Source organism: Oncorhynchus kisutch, linkage group LG1 (assembly GCF_002021735.2).
Source record: "Oncorhynchus kisutch isolate 150728-3 linkage group LG1, Okis_V2, whole genome shotgun sequence".
NCBI lineage: Eukaryota > Metazoa > Chordata > Actinopteri > Salmoniformes > Salmonidae > Oncorhynchus > Oncorhynchus kisutch.
The window spans coordinates 4,993,007-5,008,089 of record NC_034174.2 but is presented as its reverse complement, the minus strand read 5'-3'; the positions used below and the strand labels follow the sequence as shown (position 1 = coordinate 5,008,089).

The following is a 15,083-nucleotide window of genomic DNA, read 5'->3' as shown; positions in this document are numbered from 1 at the left end:
CCATCTCTTGTCTTTCTCCCCCATCTCTTGTCTTTCTCCCCCATCTCTTGACTTTCTCCCCCATCTCTTGTCTTTCTCCCCCATCTCTTGTCTTTCTCCCCCATCTCTTGTCTTTCTCCCCCATCTCTTGTCTTTCTCCCCCATCTCTTGTATTTCTCCCCATTAGCCCAAACAACTACCTCTTTCCCAACTGTATTTAATTTTAATTTATTTATTTATTTTGCTCCTTTGCACCCCATTATTTTTTTATTTCTACTTTGCACATTCTTCCATTGCAAAACTACCATTCCAGTATTTTACTTGCTATATTGTATTTACTTTGCCATCATGGCCTTTTTTGCCTTTACCTCCCTTCTCACCTCACATTGTATATAGACTTGTTTATACTGCATTATTGACTGTATGTTTGTTTTTACTCCATGTGTAACTCTGTGTCGTTTTATCTGTCGAACTGCTTTGCTTTATCTTGGCCAGGTCGCAATTGTAAATGAGAACTTGTTCTCAACTTGCCTACCTGGTTAAATAAAGGTAAAATAAATAAATAAAATAAAAATCTCTTGTATTTCTCCCTCTGCTCTTCCTCTTTTCTACTCTCCTACCTCTCCCATCACATTATCTGAACCATTCTGACATCAGACCATCGTCCTCACATCCTCGGAACAGGAGGTTACATTTTCGTCAAGGCTTTATATAGTGGAGGGAGAAGGGTGTGTCTTCATAGTTATATAGCCCATGTCTCTTCACAGGGGCGGGCCACTGATTGAGCAGAGCCCTAACCTTATGAAAACCCAAATCTCTCATGTGGAAGCTAAAATTACATTTAATCTTTTCACCAATAATGTTATATTCAAACATTTAAATTGAACAACAATTCCATGTGAATCTGATAACTCTAATGTGTAGACTTTCCACTGTAGAATTTAGGTCATCCTATCATTGATGAGAATGTATCAGATGACAACCGAACTGACGTACGTACCAACCCATATGTTCAACTGGTCGGATTACCAAAATATGGTTCATTTCCCCCCAACTTCTCATGTTCCCAGAATCTCTATGTTAACCAAGGGGTTTGCAAATGTCACATCAGTAGGGTAGAGAGAGGAAAAAAGCCCCAGGCCAATGTCATGACAGAGGTCTGCACAACGCATCACCGGGGGCAAACTACCTGCCCTCCATGACACCTACACCACCCGATGTCACAGGAAGGCCAAAAAGATCATCAAGGGCAACAACCACCCGAGCCACTGCCTGTTCACCCCGCTATAATCCAGAAGGAGAGGTCAGTACAGGTGCATCAAAGCTGGGACCGAGAAGCTGTTTTTCAGTCTCTATCTCAAGGCCATCAGACGGTTAAACACCCATCATTGAGTGGCTGCTGCCAACATACTAACTCAAGTCTCTAGCCACTTAAAAAAAAAAATGGATGTAATAAATGTATCACTAGCCACTTTAAAACCTCTTCGGGATTGGCGGCAACATTTTCACTTTTGGATAAATAGCATGCCCAATTTCAACTTCCTGCTACTCATCCCCAGAATAGAAGATATGCATATTATCAGTAGAATTGGAAGTTTATAAAACTGTTTGAATCATTTCTGTGTGTATAACAGAACTTATGTAGCAGGCAAACCATTCTGTTTTTTTTTAGGTCACTGTCTATTCAATGAGATTTCATTGGGAAACTAGAATTCTTAGGGACTTGTTTGCAGTTCCTACCGCTTCCACTGGATGTCGCCAGTCTTTAGAAAGTGGTTGAGGTTATTCCTTTGTGTAATGAGGAAGTACGGCCATCTTGAATCAGTGTAACGTTATGCGTACTGTTTGAGAGTTGCGCTAGACTAGAAAGCATGCTTGAGTTTGTTGTCGTCCTGTATTGAACACAGATAGACCCGTCTTCAATTTGATCGATTATTAACGTTTAAAAATACCTAAGGTTGTATTACAAAAGTAGTTTGAAATGTTTTGGCAAAGTTTACAGGTAACTTTTGAGATATTTTGTAGTGACTTTGTGCAAATTGGAAGCTGTTTTTTTCTGGATCAAACGTGCCAAATAAATTGACATTTTGGATATATTTCGACGGAAGAAATAGAACAAAAGGACCATTTCTGATGTTTATGGGACATATTGGAGAGCCAACAAAAGAAGCTCGTCAAAGGTAAGGCATGATTTATATTTTTATTTCTGCGTTTTGTGTTGCGCCTGCAGGGTTTAAATATACTACTCTCTTTTTTGTTTATTGAAAGTTTGATTTTGATAGCATTGTATTTGAATTTGGCGCTCTGCATTTTCCCTGGCTATTGGCCAAGTGGGACGCAAGGGTCCCCCCAAACCCAGAGAGGTACAATGCCACTTTATATAATGTTTACATACCCTACATTACTCATCTCATATGTATATACTGTACTCTATACCATCTACTGCATCTTGCCTATGTCGCACGGCCATCACTCATCCATATATTTATATGTACATAGTCTTATTCATTCCTTTACACTTGTGTGTATAAGGTAGTTGTTGTGAAATTGTTAGATTACTTGTTAGATATTACCGCACGGTCGGAACTAGAAGCACAAGCATTTCTCTACACTCGCATTAACATCTGCTAACCATATGTATGTGACCAATAAAAATGTGATTTGATTTGATTTATATTTGACCAGGGCTTACAGGTATCTGGTCAAAGTAGTGCACTATGTAGGTGAACAGGATGCCAAAAGGTACACAACCTCTGTTTATCCTGTACAGCCGACTATGCCAGACCTCTTTCATGTCAACACATTCACACTCTACAGTAAAGTGGTTCTTTCTTTAAAAGTTTAGAGCTTTATGTGGACTGGTGACTGGGGAATGTGGACTGGGGACTGGGGAATGGGAACTGGTTAATGGGGACTCATGAATGTGGACTGGGGACTGGAAATTGTGGACTGTGGAATGGGGACTGGGGAATGTGGACTGGGGAATGTGGTCTGGGGACAGGTGACTGGGGAATGTGGACTGGGGACTAGGGACTGGGAACTGGGGAATGGGAACTGGGAACTGGGGACTGGAGAATGGGAACTGGGGACTGGGAACTGGGGACTTTGGACAGTTGACTGGGGACAGGTGACTGGGGAATGTGGACTGTGGAGTGGGGAATGGGGACTAGGGACTGGGGAATGGGGAATGGGGAATGTGGACTGGGGACTGGGGAATGTGGACTGGGGACTAGGGACTGGGGACTAGGGACTAGGGAGTGGGGAGTGGGGAATGGGGAGTGTGGAATGGGGACTAGGGACTGGGGAGTGGGGAATGGAGACTAGGGACTGGGGAGTGGGGAATGGGGAGTGGGGAATGGGGACTAGGGACTGAGGAATGGGGACTAGGGACTGGGGACTGGGGACTGGGGAATGTGGACTGGGAGTGGGGACTGGGGAATGTGGACTGGGGAGTAGGGAGTGGGGAATGGGGAGTGGGGAATGGGGACTAGGGAGTGGGGAATGGGGACTAGGGACTGGCGAGTGGGGAATGGGGACTAGGGACTGGGGACTAGGGACTAGGGACTGGGGACTAGGGACTGGGGAATGGGGACTATGGACTGGGGAATGGGGACTAGGGACTGGGGACTAGGGACTAGGGACTGGGGAGTGGGGACTAGGGACTGGGGAGTGGGGAATGGGGAATGGGGAGTGGGGAATGGGGACTAGGGACTGGGGAGTGGGGAATGGGGAATGTGGTCTGGGGACAGGTGACTGGGGAATGTGGACTGAGGACTAGGGACTGGGGAGTGGGGACTAGGGACTAGGGAGTGGGGAGTGGGGAATGGGGAGTGGGGAATGGGGACTAGGGACTGGGGAGTGGGGAATGGGGACTAGGGACTGGGGAGTGGGGAATGGGGACTAGGGAATGTGGACTGGGAGTGGGGACTGGGGAATGTGGACTGGGGAGTAGGGAGTGGGGAGTGGGGAATGGGGACTAGGGAGTGGGGAATGGGGACTAGGGACTGGCGAGTGGGGAGTGGGGACTAGGGACTGGGGAGTGGGGACTAGGGACTAGGGACTGGGGACTAGGGACTGGGGAATGGGGACTATGGACTGGGGAATGGGGACTAGGGACTGGGGACTGGGGACTAGGGACTGGGGAGTGGGGACTAGGGACTGGGGAGTGGGGGAGTGGGGAATGGGGACTAGGGACTGGGGAGTGGGGAATGGGGAGTGGGGAATTTCGGACTAGGGACTGGGGACTGGGGAATGGGGAGTGGGGAATGGGGACTGGGGAGTGGGGAGTGGGGAATGGGGCCTAGGGACTGGGGAGTGGGGAATGGGGAGTGGGGAATGGGGACTAGGGACTGGGGAGTGGGGAATAGGGACTAGGGACTGGGGAGTGGGGACTAGGGACTAGGGACTGGGGACTGGGGAATGGGGACTAGGGACTGGGGACTGGGGAGTGGGAAGTGGGGAATGGGGACTAGGGATTGGGGACTGGGGAATGGGGAATGCAATGGCTTCCTATTTTAGCCGGGTCAAGATTTGTTCTTGTAAAATTTGCATCATTTACACACATCAGTCACGTGTGTTTCTTTGCTACAATAAGAAACGGTTATTCCATCCAACCCAACAACAAGTGATGGAGAGCTGTGCTTTGGTCTTAATTGACATTACATGTGGCTTTTCTCACAGCAGGCTGAACAGCAGGAGTTTTCTCCCTCTTAGTCAGAGAGAGTAGAGAGACGGTCCAGTGAAACCACACAGCAGCCCAGAGTCCCTCAGCCGTCGCTCTGTCTTTCAATCAGACACACCACCTGTGTGTGTGTGTGTGTTTATTTGTGTGTGTGTATACACATGCCTGTGTGTGTGCACATGCCTGTGTGTGTGGGTGTGTGCGTGAGTGAGTGAGTGAGTTCAAAATCCTTCTCTCCTATCACTCAGCCAGACTGAACCCTGTCCCTTCTCCTCCCTCCCTTCCCGTCCTCCCCCTCACCCCCCTCCCCAACCCCAGGGCCCCAGAAACACCCATTCCCATAAATCATTAGCTGATAAAGAAAAAAAGTATCTCTGAAAACATCAAAGGGAAACAATTTATTAATTTGACACCTGTGGGCTCTCCCCCGACCAATTACACCCTGTAGCTCAAGGTTACAGACTCCAACAGCTCCAACTCAGTCTCACAGTTTCATCTGTCCAGTGTCTCGCTAAGGCGCAGATGACATCACTCAGTGGTAGACTTGACCCTGCACGACTCAGAGCCTGCTTTCCAAACGGAACGCTATTCCCTATTTAGTGCACTACTTATTACCCAAATGGCACCCTATTCACCCTAAAAAGGGAATAGGAAATAGGAAAAAGGGAATAGGGAATAGGAAACAGGGAATAGGAAACAGGGAATAGGAATAGGGAACAGGAAACAGGGAATAGGGAATAGGGAACAGGAAACATGGATTAGGGAATAGGGAATAGGAAACATGGAATAGGGAATAGAGTGCCATTTGCGACACACCTGGCACAATCAGAGAGGCTGTGATCTAATCTTGACAGAGGGCAGCCTTCGCTAACAGGCCTAACTGCAAAACACACACTCACACAAGCTTGCACGCACACACATACACACACACACACCATACCATCCTGCCCATAGCCAAACATGACACAGTTGTGTGTGATCGTTCAGGATAACAGACTTCCATCATTAGGATCATGTATAATTTGTTCTGGGATTCCTTGTTGAGGTTACCATAGTAACATAGTTTACCACATCAGTCACAGGCTTCATTCTTAAGTGCATGGATGATGTCGTCCCCCACAGTGAGTGTGCGTACATATCCCAACCAGAATCCATGGATTTACAGGCTACATTCCCACAGATCTAAAGGATAGAGCTGCCGCTTTCAAGGAGTGGGGCACTAATCCGGATGCTTATAAGATATCCCGTAACGACTTCCGACGAGCCATCAAGCAGTCAAAACGCCAATACAGGACTAAGATCGAATCCTCATCGGATGTAGCAGAGCTTGCAAACTATCATGGATTACAAAGAGAAACCCAGCCGCGAGCTGCCCAGACTGTGTCATCTCACTCTCCATAGCCGATGTGAGGAAGACATTTAAACAGGTTAACATTCAGTCAGATTACAAGGATGCGTGCTTTGCTGACCAGCTGACAAGTGATTTCACTGACATTTTCAGTGTCTCCCTGACTGAGTCTGTAATGCCAACATGTTTCAAGCAGACCACCCTAGTCTCTGTGCCCAACAATGCCAAGGTAACCTGCCTAAATCACTATCGCCCAGTAGCACTCACATCTGTAGCCATGAAATGCTTTGAAAGGCTGGTCATAGCTCACATCAACATCATCTTCCCAAACACCCGGGACCCACTCCAATTCGCATACCACCACAACAGAGCCACCGATGAAACTATCTCTATTGCACTCCACACTGCCCTATTCCACCTGGACAAGAGGAATACCTATGTGAGAACGCTGTTCATTGACTATAGCTCAGCATTCAACTCCATAGTGCCCTCCAGTGTGGTGCCAAGACAACAACATCTCCCTCAATGTCAGCAAGACAAAGAAGCTGATCGTGGACTACAGGAAACGAAGGGCAGAGCACGCCACCATCCACATCGGCGGTAAACTGCAGTGGAGCGGGTCGAGAGCTTCAAGTACCTCGGTGTCCACATCACTAAGGAATTATCATGTAATGTTCCATACACACCCACACAGTCATGAAGAAGGCACGACAACGCCTCGTCCCCCTCAGGAGGCTGAAAAGATTTAGGAATGGGCCCTCAGATATTCAACAATGTCTACAGCTGCACCATCGAGAGCATCCTGACTGGCTGCATCGCCGCTTGGTATGGCAACTCCTTGGCATCTGACCGGAAGGCGCTACAGAGGTTTAGTGCTACAGAGGTTAGACCCAGTACGTCACTGGGGCTGAGCTCCCTGTCATCCAGGACCACTATACCAGGCGGTGTCAGAGGAAGACCCTGAAAATGGTCAAAGACTCCAGCCACCCCAGTCATAGACTGTTCTCTCTGCAACCCACATGGCAAGTGGTACCGATACAACAAGTCTGGAACCAACTAAACAGCTTCTACCCCCAAGCCATAAGACTGTTAAATAGTTAGTCCGGGTAGTTATTGACCTTTTCACTCATCACATATACTGCTGTTACTATTTATTATCTATCCCGTTGCCTAGTCACTTTATCCCTACCTAGAATATGTACATACATCAATTACCTTGTACCCCTGCACATTGACTTGGTACTGGTATCCCGTGTATACAGCCAAGTTATCATTACTCATTGTGTATTTATTCTGTGTGTTATTATTTTATAATTATTTATCTTTATTTCTCGATGTATTGTTGGGAAGCATTTATGTTGTTTATGAAGCTTGTGACAAATATAATCTGATTTGAAGTAGCTACTGTAACTAGTGTTGCTCCAGAATCAGAATCAGATAAAATACCTTTGGACTTGCATTATGAGTTTGTTGTGTTGCGTACTAAAGACAGTACATATCCTTTACTGTACATTGGCTAAATGTACTGCATTACAGTTTCCTGAGTCTTCTTCATTTGTTGATCAATATGGTAAAAACATATATATATATATATTGCTATATTGCATCATATCTATAAAAATATATATATTTCACAAGTACATTTTTTACAGAATGTAGGAGAAGGACAACAGACAGTATTGGTGATAGTATACTTCTACAGAATGTAGGAGAAGGACAACAGACAGTATTGGTACTAGTATACTTCTACAGAATGTAGGAGAAGGACAACAGACAGTATTGGTGCTAGTATACTTCTACAGAATGTAGGAGAAGGACAACAGACAGTATTGGTGCTAGTATACTTCTACAGAATGTAGGAGAAGGACAGCAGACAGTATTGGTGATAGTATACTTCTACAGACTGTAGGAGAAGGACAACAGACAGTATTGGTGATAGTATACTTCTACAGAATGTAGGAGAAGGACAACAGACAGTATTGGTGCTAGTATACTTCTACAGAATGTAGGAGAAGGACAACAGACAGTATTGGTGATAGTATACTTCTACAGAATGTAGGAGAAGGACAACAGACAGTATTGGTGATAGTATACTTCTACAGAATGTAGGAGAAGGACAACAGACAGTATTGGTGATAGTATACTTCTACAGAATGTAGGAGAAGGACAACAGACAGTATTGGTGATAGTATACTTCTACAGAATGTAGGAGAAGGACAACAGACAGTATCAGTGATAGTATACTTCTACAGAATGTAGGAGAAGGACAACAGACAGTATTGGTGCTAGTATACTTCTACAGAATGTAGGGGAAGGACAACAGACAGTATTGGTGATAGTATACTTCTACAGAATGTAGGAGAAGGACAACAGACAGTATTGGTGCTAGTATACTTCTACAGAATGTAGGAGAAGGACAACAGACAGTATTGGTGATAGTATACTTCTACAGAATGTAGGAGAAGGACAACAGACAGTATTGGTGATAGTATACTTCTACAGAATGTAGGAGAAGGACAACAGACAGTATTGGTGATAGTATACTTCTACAGAATGTAGGAGAAGGACAACAGACAGTATTGGTGCTAGTATACTTCTACAGAATGTAGGAGAAGGACAACAGACAGTATTGGTGATAGTATACTTCTACAGAATGTAGGAGAAGGACAACAGACAGTATTGGTGATAGTATACTTCTACAGAATGTAGGAGAAGGACAACAGACAGTATTGGTGATAGTATACTTCTACAGAATGTAGGAGAAGGACAACAGACAGTATCAGTGATAGTATACTTCTACAGAATGTAGGAGAAGGACAACAGACAGTATTGGTGCTAGTATACTTCTACAGAATGTAGGAGAAGGACAACAGACAGTATTGGTACTAGTATACAGTCTACAGACTGTAGGAGAAGGACAACAGACAGTATTGGTGATAGTATACTTCTACAGAATGTAGGAGAAGGACAACAGACAGTATTGGTACTAGTATACAGTCTACGTCTACAGACTGTAGGAGAAGGACAACAGACAGTATTGGTGCTAGTATACAGTCTGCGTCTACAGAATGTAGGAGAAGGACAACAGACAGTATTGGTGCTAGTATACGGTCTACGTCTACAGAATGTAGGAGAAGGACAACAGACAGTATTGGTGCTAGTATACGGTCTACGTCTACAGAATGTAGGAGAAGGACAACAGACAGTATTGGTGCTAGTATACAGTCTACATCTACAGAATGTAGGAGAAGGACAACAGACAGTATTGGTGCTGGTATACAGTCTACGTCTACAGAATGTAGGAGAAGGACAACAGGCAGTATTGGTGCTAGTATACAGTCTACGTCTACAGAATGTAGGAGAAGGACAACAGACAGTATTGGTGCTAGTATACAGTCTACAGACTGTAGGAGAAGGACAACAGACAGTATTGGTGCTAGTATACAGTCTACAGACTGTAGGAGAAGGTCAACAGACAGTATTGGTGCTAGTATACAGTCTACAGACTGTAGGAGAAGGACAACAGACAGTATTGGTGCTAGTATACAGTCTACAGACTGTAGGAGAAGGACAACAGACAGTATTGGTGCTAGTATACAGTCTACAGACTGTAGGAGAAGGACAACAGACAGTATTGGTGCTAGTATACAGTCTACAGACTGTAGGAGAAGGTCAACAGACAGTATTGGTGCTAGTATACAGTCTACAGACTGTAGGAGAAGGACAACAGACAGTATTGGTGCTAGTATACAGTCTACAGACTGTACTGTGGATGACAGACAGTATTGGTGCTAGTAAACAGTCTACAGACTGTACTGTGGACGACAGACAGTATTGGTGCTAGTATACAGTCTACAGACTGTAGGAGAAGGACAACGGACAGTATTGGTGCTAGTATACAGTCTACAGACTGTAGGAGAAGGACAACAGACAGTATTGGTGCTAGTATACAGTCTACAGACTGTACTGTGGACGACAGACAGTATTGGTGCTAGTATACAGTCTACAGACTGTACTGTGGACGACAGACAGTATTGGTGCTAGTATACAGTATACAGACTGTACTGTGGACGACAGACAGTATTGGTGCTAGTATACAGTCTACAGACTGTACTGTGGACGACAGACAGTATTGGTGCTAGTATACAGTATACAGACTGTACTGTGGACGACAGACAGTATTGGTGCTAGTATACAGTCTATAGACTGTACTGTGGACGACAGACAGTATTGGTGCTAGTATACAGTATACAGACTGTACTGTGGACGACAGACAGTATTGGTGCTAGTATACAGTCTACAGACTGTACTGTGGATGACAGACAGTATTGGTGCTAGTAAACAGTCTACAGACTGTACTGTGGACGACAGACAGTATTGGTGCTAGTATACAGTCTACAGACTGTAGGAGAACGACAACAGACAGTATTGGTGCTAGTATACAGTCTACAGACTGTAGGAGAAGGACAACAGACAGTATTGGTGCTAGTATACAGTATACAGACTGTACTGTGGATGACAGACAGTATTGGTGCTAGTATACAGTCTACAGACTGTACTGTGGATGACAGACAGTATTGGTGCTAGTATACAGTCTACAGACTGTACTGTGGACGACAGACAGTATTGGTGCTAGTATACAGTGTACAGACTGTAGGAGAAGGACAACAGACAGTATTGGTGCTAGTATACAGTCTACAGACTGTACTGTGGACGACAGACAGTATTGGTGCTAGTATACAGTCTACAGACTGTACTGTGGACGACAGACAGTATTGGTGCTAGTATACAGTCTACAGACTGTACTGTGGACGACAGACAGTATATGTGCTAGTATACAGTCTACAGACTGTAGGAGAAGGACAACAGACAGTATTGGTGCTAGTATACAGTATACAGACTGTAGGAGAAGGACAACAGACAGTATTGGTGCTAGTATACAGTCTACAGACTGTACTGTGGACGACAGACAGTATTGGTGCTAGTATACAGTCTACAGACTGTACTGTGGACGACAGACAGTATTGGTGCTAGTATACAGTCTACAGACTGTACTGTGGACGACAGACAGTATTGGTGCTAGTATACAGTCTACAGACTGTACTGTGGACGACATACAGTATTGGTGCTAGTATACAGTCTACAGACTGTACTGTGGACGACAGACAGTATTGGTGCTAGTATACAGTCTACAGACTGTACTGTGGACGACAGACAGTATTGGTGCTAGTATACAGTCTACAGACTGCACTGTGGACGACAGACAGTATTGGTGCTAGTATATAGTCTACAGACTGTACTGTGGACGACAGACAGTATTGGTGCTAGTATACAGTATACAGACTGTACTGTGGACGACAGACAGTATTGGTGCTAGTATACAGTCTATAGACTGTACTGTGGACGACAGACAGTATTGGTGCTAGTATACAGTCTACAGACTGTACTGTGGACGACAGACAGTATTGGTGCTAGAATACAGTCTACAGACTGTACTGTGGACGACAGACAGTATTGGTGCTAGTATACAGTCTACAGACTGTACTGTGGACGACAGACAGTATTGGTGCTAGTATACAGTATACAGACTGTACTGTGGACGACAGACAGTATTGGTGCTAGTATACAGTCTACAGACTGTACTGTGGACGACAGACAGTATTGGTGCTAGTATACAGTCTACAGACTGTACTGTGGACGACAGACAGTATTGGTGCTAGTATACAGTCTACAGACTGTACTGTGGACGACAGACAGTATTGGTGCTAGTATACAGTCTACAGACTGTACTGTGGACGACAGACAGTATTGGTGCTAGTATACAGTATACAGACTGTACTGTGGACGACAGACAGTATTGGTGCTAGTATACAGTCTATAGACTGTACTGTGGACGACAGACAGTATTGGTGCTAGTATACAGTCTACAGACTGTACTGTGGACGACAGACAGTGTTGGTGCTAGTATACAGTCTACAGACTGTACTGTGGACGACAGACAGTATTGGTGCTAGTATACAGTCTACAGACTGTACTGTGGACGACAGACAGTATTGGTGCTAGTATACAGTCTACAGACTGTACTGTGGACGACAGACAGTATTGGTGCTAGTATACAGTATACAGACTGTACTGTGGACGACAGACAGTATTGGCTGCTAGTATACAGTCTACAGACTGTAGGAGAAGGACAACAGACAGTATTGGTGCTAGTATACAGTATACAGACTGTACTGTGGACGACAGACAGTATTGGTGCTAGTATACAGTCTACAGACTGTAGGAGAAGGACGACAGACAGTATTGGTGCTAGTATACAGTCTACAGACTGTACTGTGGACGACAGGAGACTTGACAGCAAGTAGCTTTTTTTCTTCTTTTCCTTTTTTTTCTCTCCACTAAAAGTCTGCAGGCACAACCTACCGGCGATGGTTGCTCTTTTTGGCAGGATAGTGACAGCTCCCACTGCTGCTTCCTCTAGCTGATGGACAGGGCTGATCTTGGCTCCCCAGCTGTCTGAACCGATCCACAGGAAATGACCCACCTGGTCCGCCCTCTTACTGGCGTTCAGGATACCCCTGCAATCAGACACATAGATAGAATGAGTAGGATAGCATAGAATGGAACAGTACGTTATATTGTCACGCCCTGGTCTAAGTATTTTGTGTTTTTCTTCATATATTGGGTCAGGCCAGGGTGTGGCATGGAGTTTTTGTATTGTGGTGTGTTTTGTCTTGGGGTTTTGGTGTGTATATATTTGGGATTGTAGCTAGTGGGGTTATCTAGCAAAGTCTATGGCTGTCTGGAGTGATTCTCAATCAGAGGCAGGTGCTTATCGTTGTCTCTGATTGGGAACCATATTTAGGCAGCCATATTCTTTGAGTTTGTCGTGGGTGATTGTCCTTAGTGTCTTTGTTCCTGTCGCAGTGTTAGTTGACACAAGTATAGGCTGTTTCGGTTTTCATTACGTTTATTGTTTTTTAGTGTTTATTCATGTTACGTTTGTTTGATTAAACATGGATCAAAATCTACACGCTGCAGTTTGGTCCGACTCTCCTTCACCACACCTAGAAAGCCGTTACAGTTATAGTCCATCTTGCAAATGAAATGTGTCTTTTTTTTGCTATTCTCCCAAGCAACCCAGACACCATAGAAACCCACACACACAAGCACACATACACGATTCACAGCAGAGTTTGTCAAACAGTACATTGATCTATCAGTCACACAGCTCCATACAGCAGTTTGTCAAACAGTACATTGATCTATCATCCCCTTGTGCGTCTCAGTAACATGTTCATGTAAAAAAAAAAAAAATGTCATTTAGCAGAAGCGTTTATCCCAAAGTGACTTACAGTCACTGCATTCATCTTAAGATAGCTTGGTGTGACAATCGCATATCACAGGCATGGGAAGTTGAGAGAGCTGCTAGGTGGGTGAAGTCCACTTTCTCCTCAATACAGTAGCTATCAGTGGAGCCAGAGCTAGAATGATAGAGCTGCTAGGTGGGTGAAGTCCACTTTCTCCTCAATACAGTAGCTATCAGTGGAGCCAGAGTTAGAATGATAGAGCTGCTAGGTGGGTGAAGTACAAGTCTTGGTTCAGGAAAGGAGGGGGATTATTTAAGATACTCTTTGAAGAGGTAGGGTTTACGGGTGCTGTCCTAGCTTCAGGGGGAAGCTAGTTCCAACATTAGCGGACAGAGAAGAGCTTGGACCGGGCTGAGCGAGAGCTGCCCTACTGTAGGTGGCAGAACGGAGTGTTCAGTTTGGGGTGTAGGGTTTGAGCATAGCCTGAAGGTATGGAGGGACAGTTCCTCTTGCTGCTCAATAGGTATAATGGTCTTGTAGTGGATGCGAGCTTTGACTGGAAGCCAGTGGAGAAGGGTGTAGGAGTGTGATAACTTGGGAAGGTTTAAAACCAGGCGGGCTGCAGATTTCTGGATAAGTTGCAGGAGTTTGAAGGCACAGACCGGGAGCCCAGACAAGAGCGAGTTGCAGCAGTCCAGATTGGAGAGGACAAGTGCCTCGATTAGGACCTGTGCCGCTTCCTATGTGAGGAAAGGTCCTACTCTACGGATGTTCCTCTTCCTGTGTGAGGTAGGGTCGTACATAATGCATGTTGTAGAGCGTGAACCTGCAGGAGTGAGTCACTGCTTTGATGTTTGCAGAGAACATCAGGGTGTTGTCCAGCGTCACGTCAAGGTTCTTTGCACTCTGGTAACACCATGAAGTTATCAACTGTGACTAAGTGGTCTTGAAGGAGAAGAATGGTTGATTGTCATTGTCATAGAAATGATAGGAGAGACCATGTGAGGATATGACGGAGCCTAGTGACTAGGTGTATAAAGAGAAGAGGAGAGGGCCTAGAACCGAGCCCTGGGGGACACCAGTAGTGAGAGTACGTGGTGCAGACACAGATCCTCTCCACGTCACCTGGTAGGAGCGGCCTGCCAGGTAGGATGCCATCCCAGAGCCTGGACGCCCAGCCCTGAGAAGTTGGAGAGGAGGATCTGATGTTTCACAGTATTGAAGGTAGAGGATAGATCTAGGAGGATGAGAACAGAGAAGGGAGAGTCAGCTTTGGCAGAGCGGGGAGCCTCCGTGACAAAGAGAAGAGCAGACTCGGTTGAGTGACCCGTCTTGAAGCCTGACTTGTTAGGGTCAAGAATATCGTTCTGAGAGAGATAACGAGAAAGTTCATCGGAGATAACACGCACAAGTGTTTTGGAAAGTAAAGAAATACAGGTCTATATTTTTTTGACGTCAGATGAGTGGAGTGTTGGTTTCTTGAGGAGGGGAACAACTCGAGCCATTTTGAAGTCAGAAGGGACGCAGCCAGCGATCAGGGATGACCTGATGAGGGAAGTGAGGAATGGGAGAAAATCTCCAAAGAGAGGGGAAAAAAAGGTCAATGTGTAGGGTAGTTTTCCGTTCTTTTTCCTCTGAACAAAGAGATATTCCCTCAGTTTCTGTATATTGTCTTGACAGATAAATCTGGATGCGGAGTTATATCCGGTTTGATGTGGAACTACAGACTCAACCACAAATTGCATTGTGATCTTGCGATCATAAC

The 15,083-nt window shown here is 45.2% G+C and overlaps 1 protein-coding gene across 1 annotated transcript in view; it reads right to left on the bottom strand.

The window, feature by feature from the left end:
- The window catches only part of LOC109882700 (metabotropic glutamate receptor 7-like), a 393,305-nt gene that overhangs the window by 207,976 nt on the left and 170,246 nt on the right, over nt 1-15,083 (bottom strand). Inside the window, exon 4 of the mRNA XM_031798073.1 lies at nt 12,432-12,586. Coding sequence (XP_031653933.1) covers nt 12,432-12,586 — 155 coding nt within the window. The remainder of the gene's footprint in view (nt 1-12,431; nt 12,587-15,083) is intronic.